At 43.6% G+C, this 17709-nt stretch overlaps 1 protein-coding gene across 1 annotated transcript in view; it reads left to right on the forward strand.

Annotated features, from left to right (window-relative positions):
* GALNT5 (polypeptide N-acetylgalactosaminyltransferase 5) overlaps positions 1-17709 on the forward strand; it is a 228953-nt gene that overhangs the window by 164791 nt on the left and 46453 nt on the right. The window contains exons 5-7 of the mRNA XM_086950453.1: positions 5084-5203; positions 7565-7682; positions 9242-9565. Coding sequence (XP_086806579.1) covers positions 5084-5203; positions 7565-7682; positions 9242-9565 — 562 coding nt within the window. The remainder of the gene's footprint in view (positions 1-5083; positions 5204-7564; positions 7683-9241; positions 9566-17709) is intronic.

Here is a 17709-nt window from a genome sequence, read left to right on the forward strand (position 1 = left end):
ATACAGTTTTGCAAAGCAGATTTAATTCCTCCAGTAAGGTAAAATTTTGGGTTTGGTCTGGTAGCACTGGAGGAGATTGAATGCTAAGTGTGGGATCTACGGGGAAACTTTGTTCTACTCTCTCTATTATGGACTCGATTGCTGATGTAGCCCTAATTAGATAGTTGTCCAATGTCCCCTTCCATTGCCCCCCTGAAGGATATTATTTGTGTGAGGCCCTTTGTCAGTCATGATGTGGTTAGTTTTCCAATGTATGTGACAATGAGAGGTGCCTGTGCAGGAATTAGACGTACTCTAATAGCCAATCAACGGAGAAGTCAGAAGGTAGCCCAATAGGGAATAGCGAAGCGTATATAGTGTCAGTCACTTTGATGGGTTAGTTCATATTACCTCCCTTTTCCAGTGAGCAAGAGGCGAGGATCAAATGGGGAGGCCCGTCCTGTCCTTCTCAGGCCTCTGAGGGCCACAGATGGCTGCCCTTTGCCCGGGCTTCGCCCGGCGCCCGCTCGCGTCCCGCTTCGCGTGTAAGCTCAGCCAGTTATATACTCCTGATGATGGTGGGAATGGGGAGGGGCTGCCGGTCCTCTGACGGCCCCTACTGAATCCTGGGTCTTGAAGTCCTGCAGTGGTGCCTGCTGCCTGCCTTCGCTGCTCCGCTGTTTGCCTCCAACAGCGAGGCGTCTTCCCCTTTGGCTGATGCAGAGCTTTGTTTCCTGCCACCACCAGTGACGAAGCGTCTCCCTTTTATATTTAACAGGGTCCCGTTCAAAAATACCACCAGAAGCGATGCGTCTCCCGCGAAGCGGGAGGCGCGAGGCGCTAAAATACACCCGAAGGGAATGGGGAGGGGCTGCCGGTCCTCTGATGGCCCCTACTGAATCCTGGGTCTTGAAGTCCTGCAGTGCTGCCTGCTGCCTGCACCCGCTGCTCCGCTGTTTGCCTCCAACAGCGAGGCGTCTTCCCCTTTGGCTGATGCAGAGTTTTGTTTCCTGCCACCACCAGTGACGAAGCGTCTCCCTTTTATATTTAACAGGGTCCCGTTCAAAAATACCACCAGAAGCGATGCGTCTCCCGCAAAGCGGGAGGCGCGAGGCGCTAAAATACACCCGATGGGAATGGGGAGGGGCTGCCGGTCCTCTGACGGCCCTACTGAATCCTGGGTCTTGAAGTCCTGCAGTGCTGCCTGCTGCCTGCCCCTGCTGCTCCGCTGTTTGCCTCCAACAGCGAGGCGTCTTCCCCTTTGGCTGATGCAGAGCTTTGTTTCCTGACACCACCAGTGATGAAGCGTCTCCCTTTTATATTTAACAGGGTCCCGTTCAAAAATACCACCAGAAGCGATGCGTCTCCCGCGAAGCGGGAGGCGCGAGGCGCTAAAATACACCCGAAGGGAATGGGGAGGGGCTGCCGGTCCTCTGACGGCCCCTACTGAATCCTGGGTCTTGAAGTCCTGCAGTGCTGCCTGCTGCCTGCACCCGCTGCTCCGCTGTTTGCCTCCAACAGCGAGGCGTCTTCCCCTTTGGCTGATGCAGAGTTTTGTTTCCTGCCACCACCAGTGACGAAGCGTCTCCCTTTTATATTTAACAGGGTCCAGTTCAAAAATACCACCAGAAGCGATGCGTCTCCAGCAAACCGGGAGGCGCGAGGCGCTAAAATACACCCAATGGGAATGGGGAGGGGCTGCCGGTCCTCTGACGGCCCCTACTGAATCCTGGGTCTTGAAGTCCTGCAGTGCTGCCTGCTGCCTGCCCCCGCTGCTCCACTGTTTGCCTCCAACAGCGAGGCGTCTTCCCCTTTGGCTGATGCAGAGCTTTGTTTCCTGCCACCACCAGTGACGAAGCGTCTCCCTTTTATATTAAACAGGGTCCCGTTCAAAAATACCACCAGAAGCGATGCGTCTCCCCAATCACTCAAAAGTATGTTACCTTTGCGAATCAGGCGCATTATGTCTAGCCATGCCTTACCTGCAAATTCGGCCATACCTACATACCAAATCTAACTTACCATACTCACCTATAATACTTACCTGCCATACCTAACCCACCTATACCTTGGAAAGTCTGGTGAACTAACAACTTATGGCATTCCTCGATGACTTTAAAATTCTTTACACCTCCCAATCGGGATTTGGAGCCGGGAGCAGCACAGAGGCTGCTCAGGTGGCAGTTACTGACATCATCCACCTTACTTTAGATCCTGGCGCTCATCCCATGCTCATGCTTCTGATTCTGTCTGCAGATTTTGGCACTATCTCAGGTGAAATACTACTGTGCAGACTGCATGAGATTGGTGTCCGTGTTAGCACCTTACTGTGGCTTGCTGACTTTTTTAGACAGCCAACTTAGACGATCATGCTGGGTCATTTAAGTTCTGCTCCATCTCCATCAACAAAGGGGTAGCTCAGGGCTCATCTCTGAGCCAGTTGTTCAACATTTATGTAGACCACCTTGCCCAGAGAGATAAAGCTTGTGTCTTTAATGTAATATCATATGCGGATGACACCCAGTTGATCATCTCGTTTGGTCAGGACTATGATGGTGCAAAGCTCGGATTCGTCGACTGAATGAGTAGGATCGCGGCCTGGATGATGGCAGACTGTTTTCAAATTAATAGTGATAAGACAGAAATATTGCTGTTCCACAAAGCCCAGGCATTTTGGTCCTCAGACTGGTGGCCTCCCGAACTCGGGGACCCCCCTCGCCCAGGCTTTCAATTAATAATCTGGACATTAAACCAGACCAGCCACAATCCGTGAAGAACCACATCTCCGCTACCTGCCGGGCCTACTTCTCTACCACGAGGCTCCTGAGAAAAGTCTTCCCCTGGTTCCCAGTCTCTGCAAAAATAAACTTGGTTCAGGCCCTGGGCATAAGTTGGCTGGACTATGGCAACGCCTTGCTTATGGCCGCCAACGACACCTTAAATGCCAAACTCCAGATAGTGCAAAAGATGGCCGCTTGCCTGGTTTGCAAACTTCCGGCAGGCTCTTCCTCTGCACTCATCCTGAGAACTTTGCACTGATCTCCGGTCAGAAAGTGCACTGTCTTCAGGATCTGTTGCCGTACTCATAAGGCTCTGATGGGTGGCACGCCTGTTTACCTGCAGGACAAACTGAGATACTACTGTCTTGTTAGAACACTTAGATCTAGCGACAAGGCACTTCTGACCATTCCCCGCACTCGCGCTTCCTGGCTCTGCGGCGGGGCTTTCTCCTTTATCACCCCATCAGCATGGAATCAACTCCTGTACCAACTTCATTGCTGTTCCAACTTTCCCAAGTTCTAATAACTGTTGATGACCTGGATGTTTTAGGGTTTTGCAGTGTTTCTGTGTTGGCCAAGATATACCTTTGGGTATGAGCTGTAGTGCTATATCCAGTAGAAATAGCATAACATAAAACAACAAAGCTATTTACAATACCTCTCTTACAAACCATGCTTACTGTATGTAACATTCCTTGCCTAATACCTACCTACAATGCCACATCTGACCTATCATACCTAATCTACCTACTATTCCTAACCTCCAGTACCTAATCTATCAGACATACTTATCGGCATACCGAAATAATCATATCTACCTACAAGTGCTACCACAATTTATCAGTTTACCTGCCATACCTAACCTCCCATACCTAAATACCTGCCTACCATACCTATTCTATTTACCAGCCTTAATCTACCAAAACAACCCTCTCATAGATTCCTTACTTAGCCTACCATACCCATCCTGCCTCCACATCTGCAGTGTGTATATTTCGCACCTGCCTTTAGATGGTGGTTTTTGTGTGAAAGGGGAAAGTTATGCCTGTAGAGCCACTAGTAAAGGTTTAAGGTACTGCAGCCTGCTACAGTAAGCACTTGTGTCTAACTCGAGGGATCTCTAATAAAATCCTAAGACACTGCAATATGCACCGGAAAAGTGCTCATTGCAGCTTTTGATGGCATGAAACTGTGAATCACATTGGTTCTTTAAAAAAAGCATGATATATTGACCGTGACATTGCTTGTTATTGTATTTTTTGAAGAAGTGATAACGTCATGTCCTTACGAGGCGTAATCAAAATCAAATAAGACCAACGTCATTCACGTAATATTTAGGAATTTCACATTATGCTTGTTACACAAAATTCCCAAAATTACGCCATTATGCCATTTGTATAACTACACGTCATTTCCAGTAAAAATGTTCCATGAATGCGGCATTCTCAGTAAAAAAATGACTGGGAATGCTTTGGAACAACAGAACATGAGTGGCTGTTGTTCAAAGAGCTTTTCTCTAAATTCGTCCCCAAGCCAAAAATTGACCCAAGCGTGCATTTTGAGCTAAATTATAGAGCAAAATAATGGGTAAATTATGCGTAGTGTAATTTAATTTTGCCGAAAGCTGACTGAAACCAGACCAAAAAAAAAATGTTCCAGGAAATATCAGAATGATACGTAAATTATAATTGGAGATATACATCACACAAGTTGAAATTGTGCATGCACATTCGTTTTGAATGTTCTATCACATTTATTTACATTAATAAATTATTATTCTTTATAATATGCGTTTTTTAAATTGTCAACTATAAGTTAAGAGACAAAACTGCGAAAACATAACTGTCAGAAGCTTGGTGCTACGCTCAGTATTCCACAGTGCATGTTATATATGTTGGTGAATGTTATGTTTTAATAATAGAGAATAATAGATTAGCTTAATTGGACAATATATTTTGTGAGGTAACTGCTACATGGTCGTAATAACGTGCACATATTTTTTGCTTTAAGATTTGCATGTTCTTCTAGATCAACCCATACAATATGTAGATTTTGCTATCTGTATGTTGTTCTGAAATTCCCACACTCCTGCTTTGATGTTTTTTTGGCATGTTTATTTATTACGAGCAACAGCACCACGTACCACAGTGTAAAGTCGAAAAGTACAACTTTGAAACTGTGAAAAAGCACACTAACATTTCCAGTGCGAATAACTTTTTCGAAATTAGGGTGGCATGCCAGGTGTTGTAGAGATCTGTACTTAAAATCATAACATGGCTCAACATAACTAATCTTTCTATTTACCTTTGTGTTTTTCCATTCAGCTATATGATTGTGGACAATTATCAAAGAGGAATTTTCACTTGGCCATTGAATTTTGGGTGGAAACCGATTCCCCCAGAAGAGATAAAGAAACATAATATAAAAGAATCTGATCCAATAAGGTAAGATTTCTCATAAACTAAGTTTGAATTCTTGTTATTCTCCACCACATACTGTCTCCGGCAATGCACTACATTTTACCCGAATGACATTAATGTTTTTTGTGTTGAGTTATTGTTCTGTGAAATGTCTGAGGTAATTGCAAGGGTTGGTATAAAGCAGTGGTTCAAACCTTTTGACTTTTTTGGTCTCCTATCGAATCACTACTGGAAGCCTGGGACCCCGACCTGAGCAATTTCTTCAATTCGAACCTCAAAACAATACAAAAAAACATAGAAACAAATATACATCAGAAAAACATATCAATTCTAAAATATTCACCTATACATTTTTTTTACAAAAGGCAACATTTGTATTTTAATGGGAAGGTTGGAGCTTTTCAAAATTTGGTTTTGCTTCTAAAAGACGAAGTGATAAGCTGGACTCTAAAACATCACTCTGTCGTTTTTGCTTTTAGCTCATGCTCTTTTTTTATCGACGCATACAGGTGGTTCAGTTGAGGTCCCCAATTGTCCAAACTAGATTGTTTTTGCTGTACATGTAGTGCTCCCATTAGTCAATCTAAGGATGGCAACTTAATTTTTAGCCTCCAGTTTCAAATTCCTTCAGTTTTACAGAGTATTTTAAAATGTTCAGTTTTATATGTTGCATTTTTAGGTATATAAGTACAAATTTGAAAGCTTTCTCAAAAATCAAATGATGCTGCTAAAAATATTTTCCCATTTACAGGATGGATCTAGGCAGAGTGCTTATGTGTTGGTTTTTTAAAACCCTTATGTGTGCCTAATATACATTGCACACAGACATGCCCTTGAATATGTGGGCGGACAGTTTTTTGAAAGCATCTTTGAGAACATTACTGATTAGCAGAGGGAAAGCACTCACATCTCGAAGTGCCAAATCTGTTTAAAACAGCCAATATACAGCTATGTAATAGCAGACAACTCAATTATTAGCTATGTAAGCAGGGACAAGCAGGTCCGGACTGGCGGAGCAGCTTACCTGGTGGGAGGAAGGGTGGGGCCGGTTTTTGACCCGTGGGGCCCGGTTTTGCAGCAGTGTTTCAATATCGGCTCCCTGTAAAAAAAGTGGCAACGGTGAAGCTGTGCTTGATACTAGCTCCCCTCATCCCCCACAACCCCTAACCCTCCCTCCCCTTCCCGGGCCGGTCGAGTGGAATTGCATGGGCTGGTTTCTGTTCCCAGTCTGGCCGTGGGCAAAAACTGTCCTGCTCTCTCACAACACAGAGGTCTAGTTGGGTGGCCATCCACCCAACATCCTAATTGGGCCCTTATGGTGATAAGGAATACTGTAAAAAATCTAAGTATTTGGTGGCTCCCAAATTGGGTTCATGCTCTAGACTCCGGTCCAGTTTTGATACCTAATCCATCTACACCTTTCTTCCAGAATTGAGGTCTCAGGGAGTGGCAATAGCCCTTTATGGTTATACATTCTGGAAGATTTGCAAATCTCCTGCTCCATCAGTTGATGAAAGTTCTTATTTAAACTGATGCTGTTACATCCAAAACTAACATATGTGCTAGAATTGAACGTAATAACAACAAAGCAAGCATATCATGTGATACTCTTGATTGATGTATAGCCCTAGTTTCTGACCCTTTCTTCATTTGCTGGTATTATGCAATGCCATCTTCAACGTACTCCAGTCCAGCCACACCTAGATGGCGAACCTGATGTCTATTGTCTACCAGAAAACTTTTGCCATAATAGTCTGACTAGTACCTAATTTGCAAAACATTTATGCAATAAACATAATCAGTACACTGAAACTAGGCCAATCGGTGTTGAGCAGAACACACTGCAGACATATATTGACCTTGAGTTCCCGCCTTTGTAAAATAAATACTCAGGACAGGGAATCTGATCTGGTGAAGTTGACCCACTATTTACCAAAATCATGTAGCTGCAAATTTAGGGTGCCATTGCTGCATTTGAAAATATTTTCCAGAAACGGAGGAAGCAGCTCCCGTTACCTGGATTCCTCTACAACATACATAACCCTGTTGTCCATTAGACTGTAAAATATTTATCATTGGTGTTTCATTTGTATGTGCACACATATTACATCACCTCCAGCCTTACAGAGAAGGGGGCATCATATACCCGCTGTCTTTATTGAGCAGATTGCTGTTTTGGGATTTCGATTGCTGTGTTTATATGCTTGCTTTGTTTTTAGGAATTTTACTTCTGTAGCACACATTTAAGTTTGATTGATTGATTAGTGGATCAATTGAAATACTTGCTGCTCTAATTTTCTTTATACTTCTGGTGTGCATACTCATAAGTCATGTTATGTTTTGTTTTGTTTTCTTTATATAATAATGTCATTTGTTCCTAACCAGGTGCCCAGTAATGGCTGGGGGGTTGTTTTCTATTGATAAGAAATATTTCTTTGAACTTGGAACATATGATCCTGGCTTAGATGTTTGGGGTGGTGAAAATATGGAACTTTCATTTAAGGTATTTATGATTCAGGTTGTATGCTTAACAATACATGACTATTTCATTTTTATGTTATTTATTTCAAAGATGAGTATACTTAGGTTGTATATATTGTAAATGAGGGCCACTTTATATCTGCTATAAGAGGTGGAATTCAGCTCTGAACATGAGCAAGTCACCCCATTACATACACCATATGTGGTTGTGATGCAGTTCCAGATTGCTTTAGTGTGGGTCTGTGCTATTATATTAAACACACATAGCAGCACCAGACATTGGAAATCTTACTTACCCCTTATAGACAGTAAACTAGTAAACTGGAAGGTTGTCCTCAGTCTTTGATGATGGAAGAGTTATTGCCCTGTGCATAGTTGCTGTCCTATCATGCACATGTCCTAGTGGAAGCCAATATGGCACCTTTCAATGGCCACATTTGAATTGATTCTGTAAATACATTTTAATGGATGCTCCTAATCATTGACGAAAGTATGTTTTTAGACTACTTTTTATGCTGATACTGTATTGGCGAAATGCAGTTATTTTGACTGACAGAGTAGAATCTGTGCACAAACCTTGTTTAGATGCTTAAAATAGCCTCTTGCCCTTTTTTTACTAATGTTTAAAGACTACTCTTTTTAAAGGCTTTGTCATCATGTTTGGGGCATATTTTGATGGTAATCTATGGGTATTCTCCATCTTTACTTGATTATCAGTTGCTTCTCCACTACCAGGTGTTTTTAAGTGCCCTCAATTGCACATTGTCCTGTTTCTGTACCCCAAGGTGCCCTGAGGCCACAATAATATGATTAACAAAAAACCCTAATGGAAGAAATATGAAACTCCACCTTCGGAGCCATTCCGAATACTGTCTTTTTCCCTCATCACCATTCTACCATAGACCCTCAATTTAGGATTTCACTTTAATAATTCTAAGGATTCACGTTATACAGCTAGTGGTTATTAAACATCCATCTTGTTTGGTTTCATTCAGGTCCTGAGATCTAAACTGTGATTCTGAATATGCAGTTTAACTTTGGCAGTTTGTGTCTTTCATAATTTAAAAATCTTACTTTTCAAGCTCATCTTCCTCATGCTTTCCTACTACCTAGATTTGCAATTAATGTGTTTTATCCATAGTGCTATTCGTTTTTGAAAGGGGGCAATGAATACTCCTACAGGCCTGTATCTTCCATCGAGCAAGTATTTGTATGATTGTAGCTGAGAAAAAAAAACAAGCCGTTTCCTCTATTGAATTGGAATTGGATCAACAAAAAATAACTTCTATGAAATTAATACACAAAAATCCAACATAGTCAGTTTGAACTCCCAAGCTGAGAGCTATTTCACTGTTAATATATTAACATCTTTCTTTAAATCCATTCAATATTATGTATAGCATTATAGATATTTAGGTTCTTTAGGGATATTATTTGTGTTTGCTGTTGTCAGTTGCGAAAATGAATTGTCTAATACTGCACCATACGATGCCTGGATCTGTTAGTCATTAAACAGTCTCAGTGTACACAGTGATTTACTAACTAACATGTGTCTATCTTTCTGACCGTTGGCTTTTGTAGGTTTGGATGTGTGGGGGAGAGATTGAAATCAACCCCTGCTCCAGAGTAGGTCACATCTTCAGAAATGACAATCCTTATTCTTTCCCTAAAGACCGGATAAAAACTGTGGAGAGAAACCTAGCTCGTGTTGCTGAAGTTTGGATGGATGAATACAAAGAGCTCTTTTATGGGCAGGGTTACTACATGAATCTCAAAAATATTGAAGTTGGAGACCTAACGGAGCAAAAAGCCCTTCGGAAGCGGCTTCAGTGCAAGAGCTTCAAGTGGTACTTGGACAATGTCTATCCTGACCTGGATGCTCCGGTTGTCAGAGCAAGTGGCATGGTAAGTACTTCTGGTGATCTAAAATAAGATTGATTTACATGTAAATCGGATTGTGTTACTTGTTTCAAGAAGACTCTAACAAGGACAGAGATGCCATGAAAAGTGTATGCCCTATATTTGCAAGACTAAATATATCTATATGCAATTATATATATATATTTTCCAGACCAATTTAAAGCACTTTAAATGACTCTGTTGTGTTAGTTCTTGTAACCTGTCAAACGTCTTACATCTATACTTTATTTCTCTTATAGTCATAATACACGAATCAGTCTGGTGATCGTGAAGAGTTGGAAAAACAATGAAAGAGAAAGGGTATTCTGTGAGGGAATACTCCTGGTCCCCTTAACCAATATCACTAAACAATAGGAGGAGTACACCCTGGAGGCATCTTAATGCCTCAGTCAAAGAGATAGAGGTGCACAAGAGAAGGACAGATTCATCCTTTGTTTGAAGACCCCTCACTCACCAACCTAGTTGGTGACATGCTTCATCATCGGGGTCCCACCTGGATAGCTGAATGCCAGCCTGGTGTGCTGCGACACCTGACTACAGTGGAGTGGGTTTGTTTTTGATTTTATGTGTGTAAGTGAAGAACAGTGGTTTAAAAGTTGGCCAATTTAAAACACTCTACAAAAGCCTTTTTATTCTGGAGTAACTGAGCAACAATAAAAATATTTGTGGGGCACCATGCCAGATTAGGTTGGCCTGTGGTATCAAAAGTGAAGTGAAGAATACAAATGGTCTACATGTTTCAACCTCTTGAGTGAGTATCAGGTTTTTGTCAGAACCAATGGAGGTAACCCGGGCAGTATATATACACTAAGGTGTACCCTACCCTTAGCTACTCAGTAACCCCACCTGGTACTCACAGTGGTGGTTAATGTTTCTTTTCTGGTTTCTAGAAAAAGAAGTCCTGTAAAGACAAATCATAATTCATTAAATACAAAGCGTGTTCAAAGTGCTACTCTTGTTCAACATCCAGTGCTCTGTGGGGTGAAGCAACAATGGATGTGATTGCATGATTCACAGCTAGTCATGCCAAGTATGCCATTAATATGACTATCATTAACAACGACAGAGGCTGTCCAAAACCCCTGAACCAGGGACAGATAATAGTAACACCTAACAAAAGGTTCAGGTACACAGTTTCAATAGCAAACTACAAGTTAATACAACATTTTTTTGTCTTTCACAGTTTGTGGCCACAGAATGCGTCCAGTGAAAGACACATTATATTTGTTTTTTTTGTCTCTCCTATATATGTAATGTTTGTATGTTAGCCACGTGTTTGGTAATATGAATTAGGTTGTCTTAGTTTTGCCAACACTTTCTTATGAGCGTTCATTTGATTTGTAATGTGTTTTATCTGAAATTATATGTCTAATAAACTGAGTATTTTTTGTAATGGGTTTTGAAACATAGGCTTCTTTTTTCCTTCTTTTCTTTCACTTGAACAAAAAAATGTTGTATTAACTTGTAGTTTGCTATTGAAACTGTGTACCTGAACCTTTTGTTAGGTGTTACTATTAATATGACTATGGCACCATAGGACTTATGAATCTGCCCTTGATTGTATATTACAACCCACTCAGTGCTGTGTGTCTGTGCACTCTTACAAAACTCACAGTGTTTTCATGAATCCAGTTTGTGAGCGATCAAAGTGCTGCCAAAGGGCGGTAATACCGCTTCTCAACGATCAGAACACACATTCGCATTTCATCTTTAGATTCGTGGGTGTCTACGCTCGCACTCAGCTAGTGAGAGCGTGATTAAAAACATAGTGAGTCAGCATACATTCAGAAAGACACATGCGGGAGAACACCATTGGCAAGAACAAAGGAAAAGAGGAGGCCGAGGGGCTTACTTGCAGCGCTAAAATAGCGTTATTTATATATGAAAGCGGCCTATCGTCAGCAGTGAAAACAATCGCAAAAACATGCAAGGATGATTTGAATGAGTGGAAAAGGGAAGGATCCATTTCCAAGGATGAATACAAATTTCTCAATAATGATTTTCCTATTTTGCCAAATATATATTGCATACCAAAGGTACATAAAAAAGAAATACCGGTCCCTGGGAGACCAATCATATCATCTATCAATAGTACCTTTGAAAACTCTTCCAAATATATTGACTTTTACCTCCAGGAGTTTGTGACCAGTTTACCAGCATACATCAACGACACTACAGAGTTTTTATATTTACTGAATAACTGTGAGTGGTCAGATGAATATTTATTCCCAGCTACGGACATATCTGCCTTATACACATTTGGTGATGCAGAGTGGGCAACGAAATTCGTTTTATTTATATTTTTCGGTACTTAGCCCTAATGGTCCATATCCCACACTTTACAACCCCCCACCCTGACCCTCCCCTTCCTGACGTCACCGCTCCGGTATAACGCCCTGCACGGGCCGTGCCTGTTTAAGACTACCTATGATAACAGCTTAAACTGTTTACAGTATTTTGTTATCGATGCCGTAGCACCCAACAAAAGGGGTGACAATAGAGAGAAGACATTACGTCAATTGAAGTCAAGTTACATAGTGGATTTAGACTGTAAGTCACAATTGGGGCTCAATTTAGGAGAGGACCTTTACAACTTTTTGTAATTCTGTAATTGTGTGAACTTTTTACAATAGTGTGAACATTTTATATCACTTTCCTAACTTACAACCTCGCTACATAGGTCCTTGATGTGTCCCCATATGGGGTTATATTAATGTTCTGGATATGGTTTTTGGTTCCATTTTTGTACTTTTTCTCCTTTTTAGACCCATTTCCATCTATCTGATTGAGACCATAGATATTCTTGTTCTCCGAAGCATTCTTCCTATTTGTATATAGCTTGTATTTGATCTCAGCTACATATTGTACGGAGGCTTGCACATACAACACCTGATCACGCATATTTATTTTATGGTCCACATATAAGGTTGTAACTAACTAAGGATCTCGTGATCATGGAGGGCGAAGGTAAGTATATATCCAGTGCACATAAGGGGTTCTGTTGTCAGTTTCCCAGGATATTTTTTTATTGCTTATATATATTTCACTTCACATATCTTTTATTCTCTTGTACTGATCGAGCACTTTAGTATTGGTATTATTATCTTATTTAGAGGTATGTTTCAGAAGAGAGGCGCCATAAGGCATAGTTTGATTTGTGATAGACTCGGTTACATATTTTTCAGTTTAACATGCCACTGCCATTGAACCTGGGATATAACCTAGTTGGAAAGGTGCAATTTCATTTCTGCATTTATTATTATTTTTTGCGTATTTGCACAGTGAGTATTGCATTTATATTTGCACAGCAGAAGTTTGCACTAGACAACAAGAGACTATATATACATTAGGTTGAACCAGGATGATGGCCTCTTTATCCCTAGTGTATTTGCACAATGAATATTGCACCAGCACTTTGTTCCACTTTAGCGTATTTTGCACACCTCCGTCATTATTTTCATCTTGTTTGCGACTTTTAATTGGTCATACAATCTGACCTTGTGCCTTTTCTATATATGGAATACGTTTTAAATTGCAGTTATTGGTACCATTCAGTCCATTCAGTCTACAGAACTCCCGAGGCTTCGCCGGGAGCAACGCTTACTTTTAATCCCCCCTGACCTTGGTCTTCGCTCGCTCGCTGTGCCCCTCAGCTGCGCTTTGGACTTCCTGCGCACGGCAGCACTTTTTACCTGCCTCCATCTTCTCCCGTCTGCACGCCACCCAGAGCGCCTCCCGCTGATCGTCTCCTCCTGAGACGGGCGAGATCTCCATCTTGGGCGGCTCTGGGTCAGCGGTGCAGCGTTTGGGCCACTCCCCCCTAGCCACTCCCCCTCATGTGTCCCTATATTATGGTTGGCCAGTCCCGGCAGCGCAGCGGACGGGCGCAGCGGGCGCGACGAAGGCGCGCCGAAGTTGCGCCTAAGTTAAGCCCGTCTGCGCCCGTCCGCGACGGGCCGGGACCAGGGGCCACAGATTCTGTCCTTCCCCTGGCGTACTCTTCTGCCCAACTGCTCTCCTTTTCTGCCCCTGTCCCTCTCTCTCCCTCCGTGGTTCAACACTTATCTTCGCACGGTATCTATGTTCCCAACCCTTCTTGTTCGTGCCCCGTCTCTCCCACTCTTTCCTCCTCTATTTCTCCTACGTCTCCTGCTACTGACACCACTTCCGGTTCTCCTGCTGTCTCAGCTATCCTTCTAAACACTTGCTCTGCTGTTAAAAATCAATTAGCCCTTTTCAACCTCTTGGACACTGATTCCCCGGATTTCCTTTTCCTCACCGAAACTTGGTTCTCTTCTGACTCACTCCCGGATCTTCTTGCTATCCTCCCTAGCTCCTACTATGCTCTTCGCGCTGACCGTCCCGACGGTAAAACTGGCGGTGGTGTGGCGATGATAGTTCGCTCTTCTATGAAATTCCAGCTTCTTCCGCACCCCCGCATACCCAGTGTTGATTTTTTGGTGGCTCGCTCTCTTAATCTCCCGGTTCCTCTTACGGTGGTACTCATGTACCGCCCCCCTCAAAGCATGCCATCATTTGTATCTACCCTGCAGGACCTCCTGGCCACTTTGGCTGTAAACAATTCCTCGCTGCTTCTGCTCGGAGACTTTAACTTCTGGCCGGGTGATCCGAGGGAGGACTCCTCCTCCAAAGATTTCTCTGCCACACTTCGGTCCCTTAATTTTTCACCTCACGTCTTGGCCCCTACTCACACCCACGGTCATATCCTGGACCAAATCTGGTCCTTACGTTGCAATCTCTCGGCCACTTCTATTCTTCCCTGTGTCTGGTCGGATCACTTCATGATCTCCTTCCCCATTCACTTGGCCCAAGCCGAGAGAGCCCCCTTGCCTAAAAACATCTTGGCTCGGAGCTGGAATAAGACTGATCTTAATGATCTCTCTTCCCTATTGTCGTCATCTGCTCCTACCCTGACTGACCTGCCTCTGGAAAGTCAGGCGGATGCCATCACCGCTTGGCTTTCTTCCGCTTGTGACCAGGCCGCTCCTCTTAAAAAGATTAAATATGCTCGCCGCCATGACGCTCACATGTGGTTCTCCAACGACCTCAAATCCCTGAAATTAGAACTCAGGCGTTCGGAGCGTCACTGGCGACGCAACTACTGCCCTACCCTCCGCCTCAAATACAAAGCCCTCCTCAATAACTACAAAAAAGCTATCTTAGCGGCCAAATCCAAATATTTCACTGAGCGAGTGGCCCTTTCGGCCAACAAATCTCTCGAGATCTTTTCTCTAGTGCACAGTCTTGCCACCTCAGACCGCGCCTCTCTCTCTCCTGCCCCCTCTCAATCTCTTTGCCACTCTTTGAATGACTACTTTATCAATAAAATCATCACCATCAAGGCCAACATTCCTATTGTGCCTCGGCCTGACTCATCTGATCACTTTCACCCGCCTTCCTCCGCTCTGGATCACTTTGACCCAATCTCATCTGAGCTCTTCCTTGACCTGCTTGTCAAGGTTAAGTCTGGCTCCCCTGCGGACTGTGCTCCTGCACGGATCCTCAGAACCCTTTACACCAGCTGTCCCGTCCCCCCCCTTACCTTTCTCAATTCTTCCTTGGCTCTGGGTTGTGTCCCTTCTTCCTTCAAATCTGCCATTGTTCTTCCTATCTTGAAGAAAGCTGGTCTGGACCCCTCCCTCCCATCTAATTTTAGGCCTATCTCCCTTCTCCCCTACCTAGGGAAGATTCTCGAAAGCTATGTGACTTCTTGCCTCTCCGCCTATATTGAGGACAACCATCTCCTGGCCTCCCACCAGGCGGGTTTCCGACCCGGCCACTCCACTGAGAGTGTGGTCCTCGCGGTCCTGGATGAACTCAAGGGGAAGGCCGACAGTAACCTCCCCCAGGCCCTGGTCCTTTTGGACTTGTCCGCTGCGTTTGACACGGTCGATCATGCCATCCTTCTCGACCGTGTCAGCGCAGCGGGCATCCAGGGCACGGCCCTCTCCTGGATCGCGTCCTTTCTTCAGGGCAGATCACAGGCAGTCCACCTCTCTGATTTTTCTGCTCCTCCCCTTCCGGTCACTTCTGGGGTCCCACAGGGTTCCTCTCTTTCCCCCCTTCTTTTCAACCTCTACATCCGCCCTCTTGTTTCCTCCCTTCTTGAGCTGGGGGTCTCGGTGTACAACTACGCAGACGACCTCCAGCTCGTCTTTGATCTCTCATCCCCTGCTGACTCTCTTCCTAAATTCTGCTCCACTCTTGTCTTCATTTCTCAGTGGATGAGCTTCAATCATTTGAAGCTCAATCCCGATAAGACAGAGCTCGTCCTTACTGGTGGCTCGTCTAATCCTTGGTCCTCCGTTCACTGGCCCCTTTCTTTTGGCCCCCCTCCCTCCCCTGTTCCCTCTGTTCGGACTTTGGGCATCAAGATCAGCAATGACCTATCCATGCATGCCCAAATTAGTTCCGTTGTGTCCTCTTGTTTTTCTTCCCTTCGCCTTATCCGTAAGATCTCCCGGTTCTTTCCTGTTGACGCCCTCAAAACCATCATCACGGCCTTGATCACTTCCCGCCTGGATTATGGAAACGGCTTGTACGTAGGCATTCCTGCCTACGAGACTCGCCGTCTCCAAGCTATCCAAAACCAGGCGGCCCGCCTCATCCTTCATCTTCCTAAATCTGCCCACATCTCCCCGGCCCTTAAGACCCTCCATTGGCTTCCGGTTCACCTTAGGTCCCAGTTCAAACTTGCCTGTTTGGCCTTTCGGGCGCACTCTCGCTCTGCCCCGCTTTTCATTAACTCTTTAATCTCTTTCCATGCCCCCAGCCGCTCCCTTCGCTCTTCTTTCCTTTCCCTTCTTCACGTCCCACGTTTTCGCAAATCCCGCACCGGGGGCACCCGATTCTCCGTGCGGGCCCCCCAGATCTGGAACAATCTCCCTCTTTCTATTCGTTCTATCCCTATTTTTTCCCACTTTCGTAAAGCCCTCAAAACTTTTCTTTTCCTTCAGGCTTTCCCTGGTTAAATTCTCTGGGATCCTCTGTTTATACTGATTTGCCCCTAGCGCCAGGAAGCCGCTTGGCCGCAGTGCGCTTTAGAAATATTTTTTTCATTTCATTTCATTTCATTTCATATGTCATTTATCCATTTTAAAACGATATATTTATATATTTATATAATTTAGGTTTTTTTTTTTAGCTGCGTTTTTACCGACCATTATAGAAATGTTATATATGGCAGCTTAGGTACTTTAACGCATATTGAGTCGCATTTGCATTAGAGCATTACATTCAATCGGACATTTTTTGTGCAAAATAAGGATTGTATTTGAACATATTTTATCATATAAACATTGTGCATATTTACATTCATATATGAAATCAGTGTGAGTACAGGATGGCATATACGAATTGTATAATAAGATCTATATACGTAGTCTGTTTTCTGTAGTATGTCTTCTATGTCCATGATGTTAATGGGCATAGCTGTTTGCCGCCAAAAAAGGTATTTAAATTAAATGTTTCATGCTTCCCCGTTTGTCAAGTGAGCAAGGACCCAGCCTCGTGTCCGAAACGCGCCTTGAGGCATGCACTGTTCCAGCACTTTAAATTGAATAACATTGAATTCTGGCATCAGCAAAGTTTGAGTCTGTGATCCTGTTTGTGCAAGGAGACACTAAGGAGAAGTGTATGAAGGAAGTGTGCACTGATTCTGTGCATGCTTTACGCGTAGAAGCCCACTCATTAAATCCTTTTCAATACAGAGAAACCAAAACTATTGTCTTTCTTAATGCTCCTTTAAGTAAGAACACTCCTTTCCACCAGCCAGTGCACTTCAGATGACCCAAACACACCTTTTATGAGAACCTAGGGAGTAATACATACTGCTGGAGCTGCTCCAGCTAACGTTTAAAGAGAGAAAGTTATTATTGTGGCTATTGAATTATCCGCAATAAGGCGATGAAAATTTGAAGGATTCTCGCAAAAAAGAATTGTGCTCGCGTGGCAAATGGGATGCTAAAAATAGCATCTATTTAGTCAACATTGTCAAGGCCTCATGTGGAGTGATGAAAAGCAGGTGCGTTACGAGAACACCCTCGCAGATTTTCGTCACAGTGAAGCCACGACTGGCAATGATGTATGCAAGGAAGGTATGAAAAGTG

The sequence above is a fragment of the Lissotriton vulgaris genome, unplaced genomic scaffold (genome assembly GCF_964263255.1).
Source record: "Lissotriton vulgaris unplaced genomic scaffold, aLisVul1.2 SCAFFOLD_796, whole genome shotgun sequence".
Classification (NCBI taxonomy): domain Eukaryota; kingdom Metazoa; phylum Chordata; class Amphibia; order Caudata; family Salamandridae; genus Lissotriton; species Lissotriton vulgaris.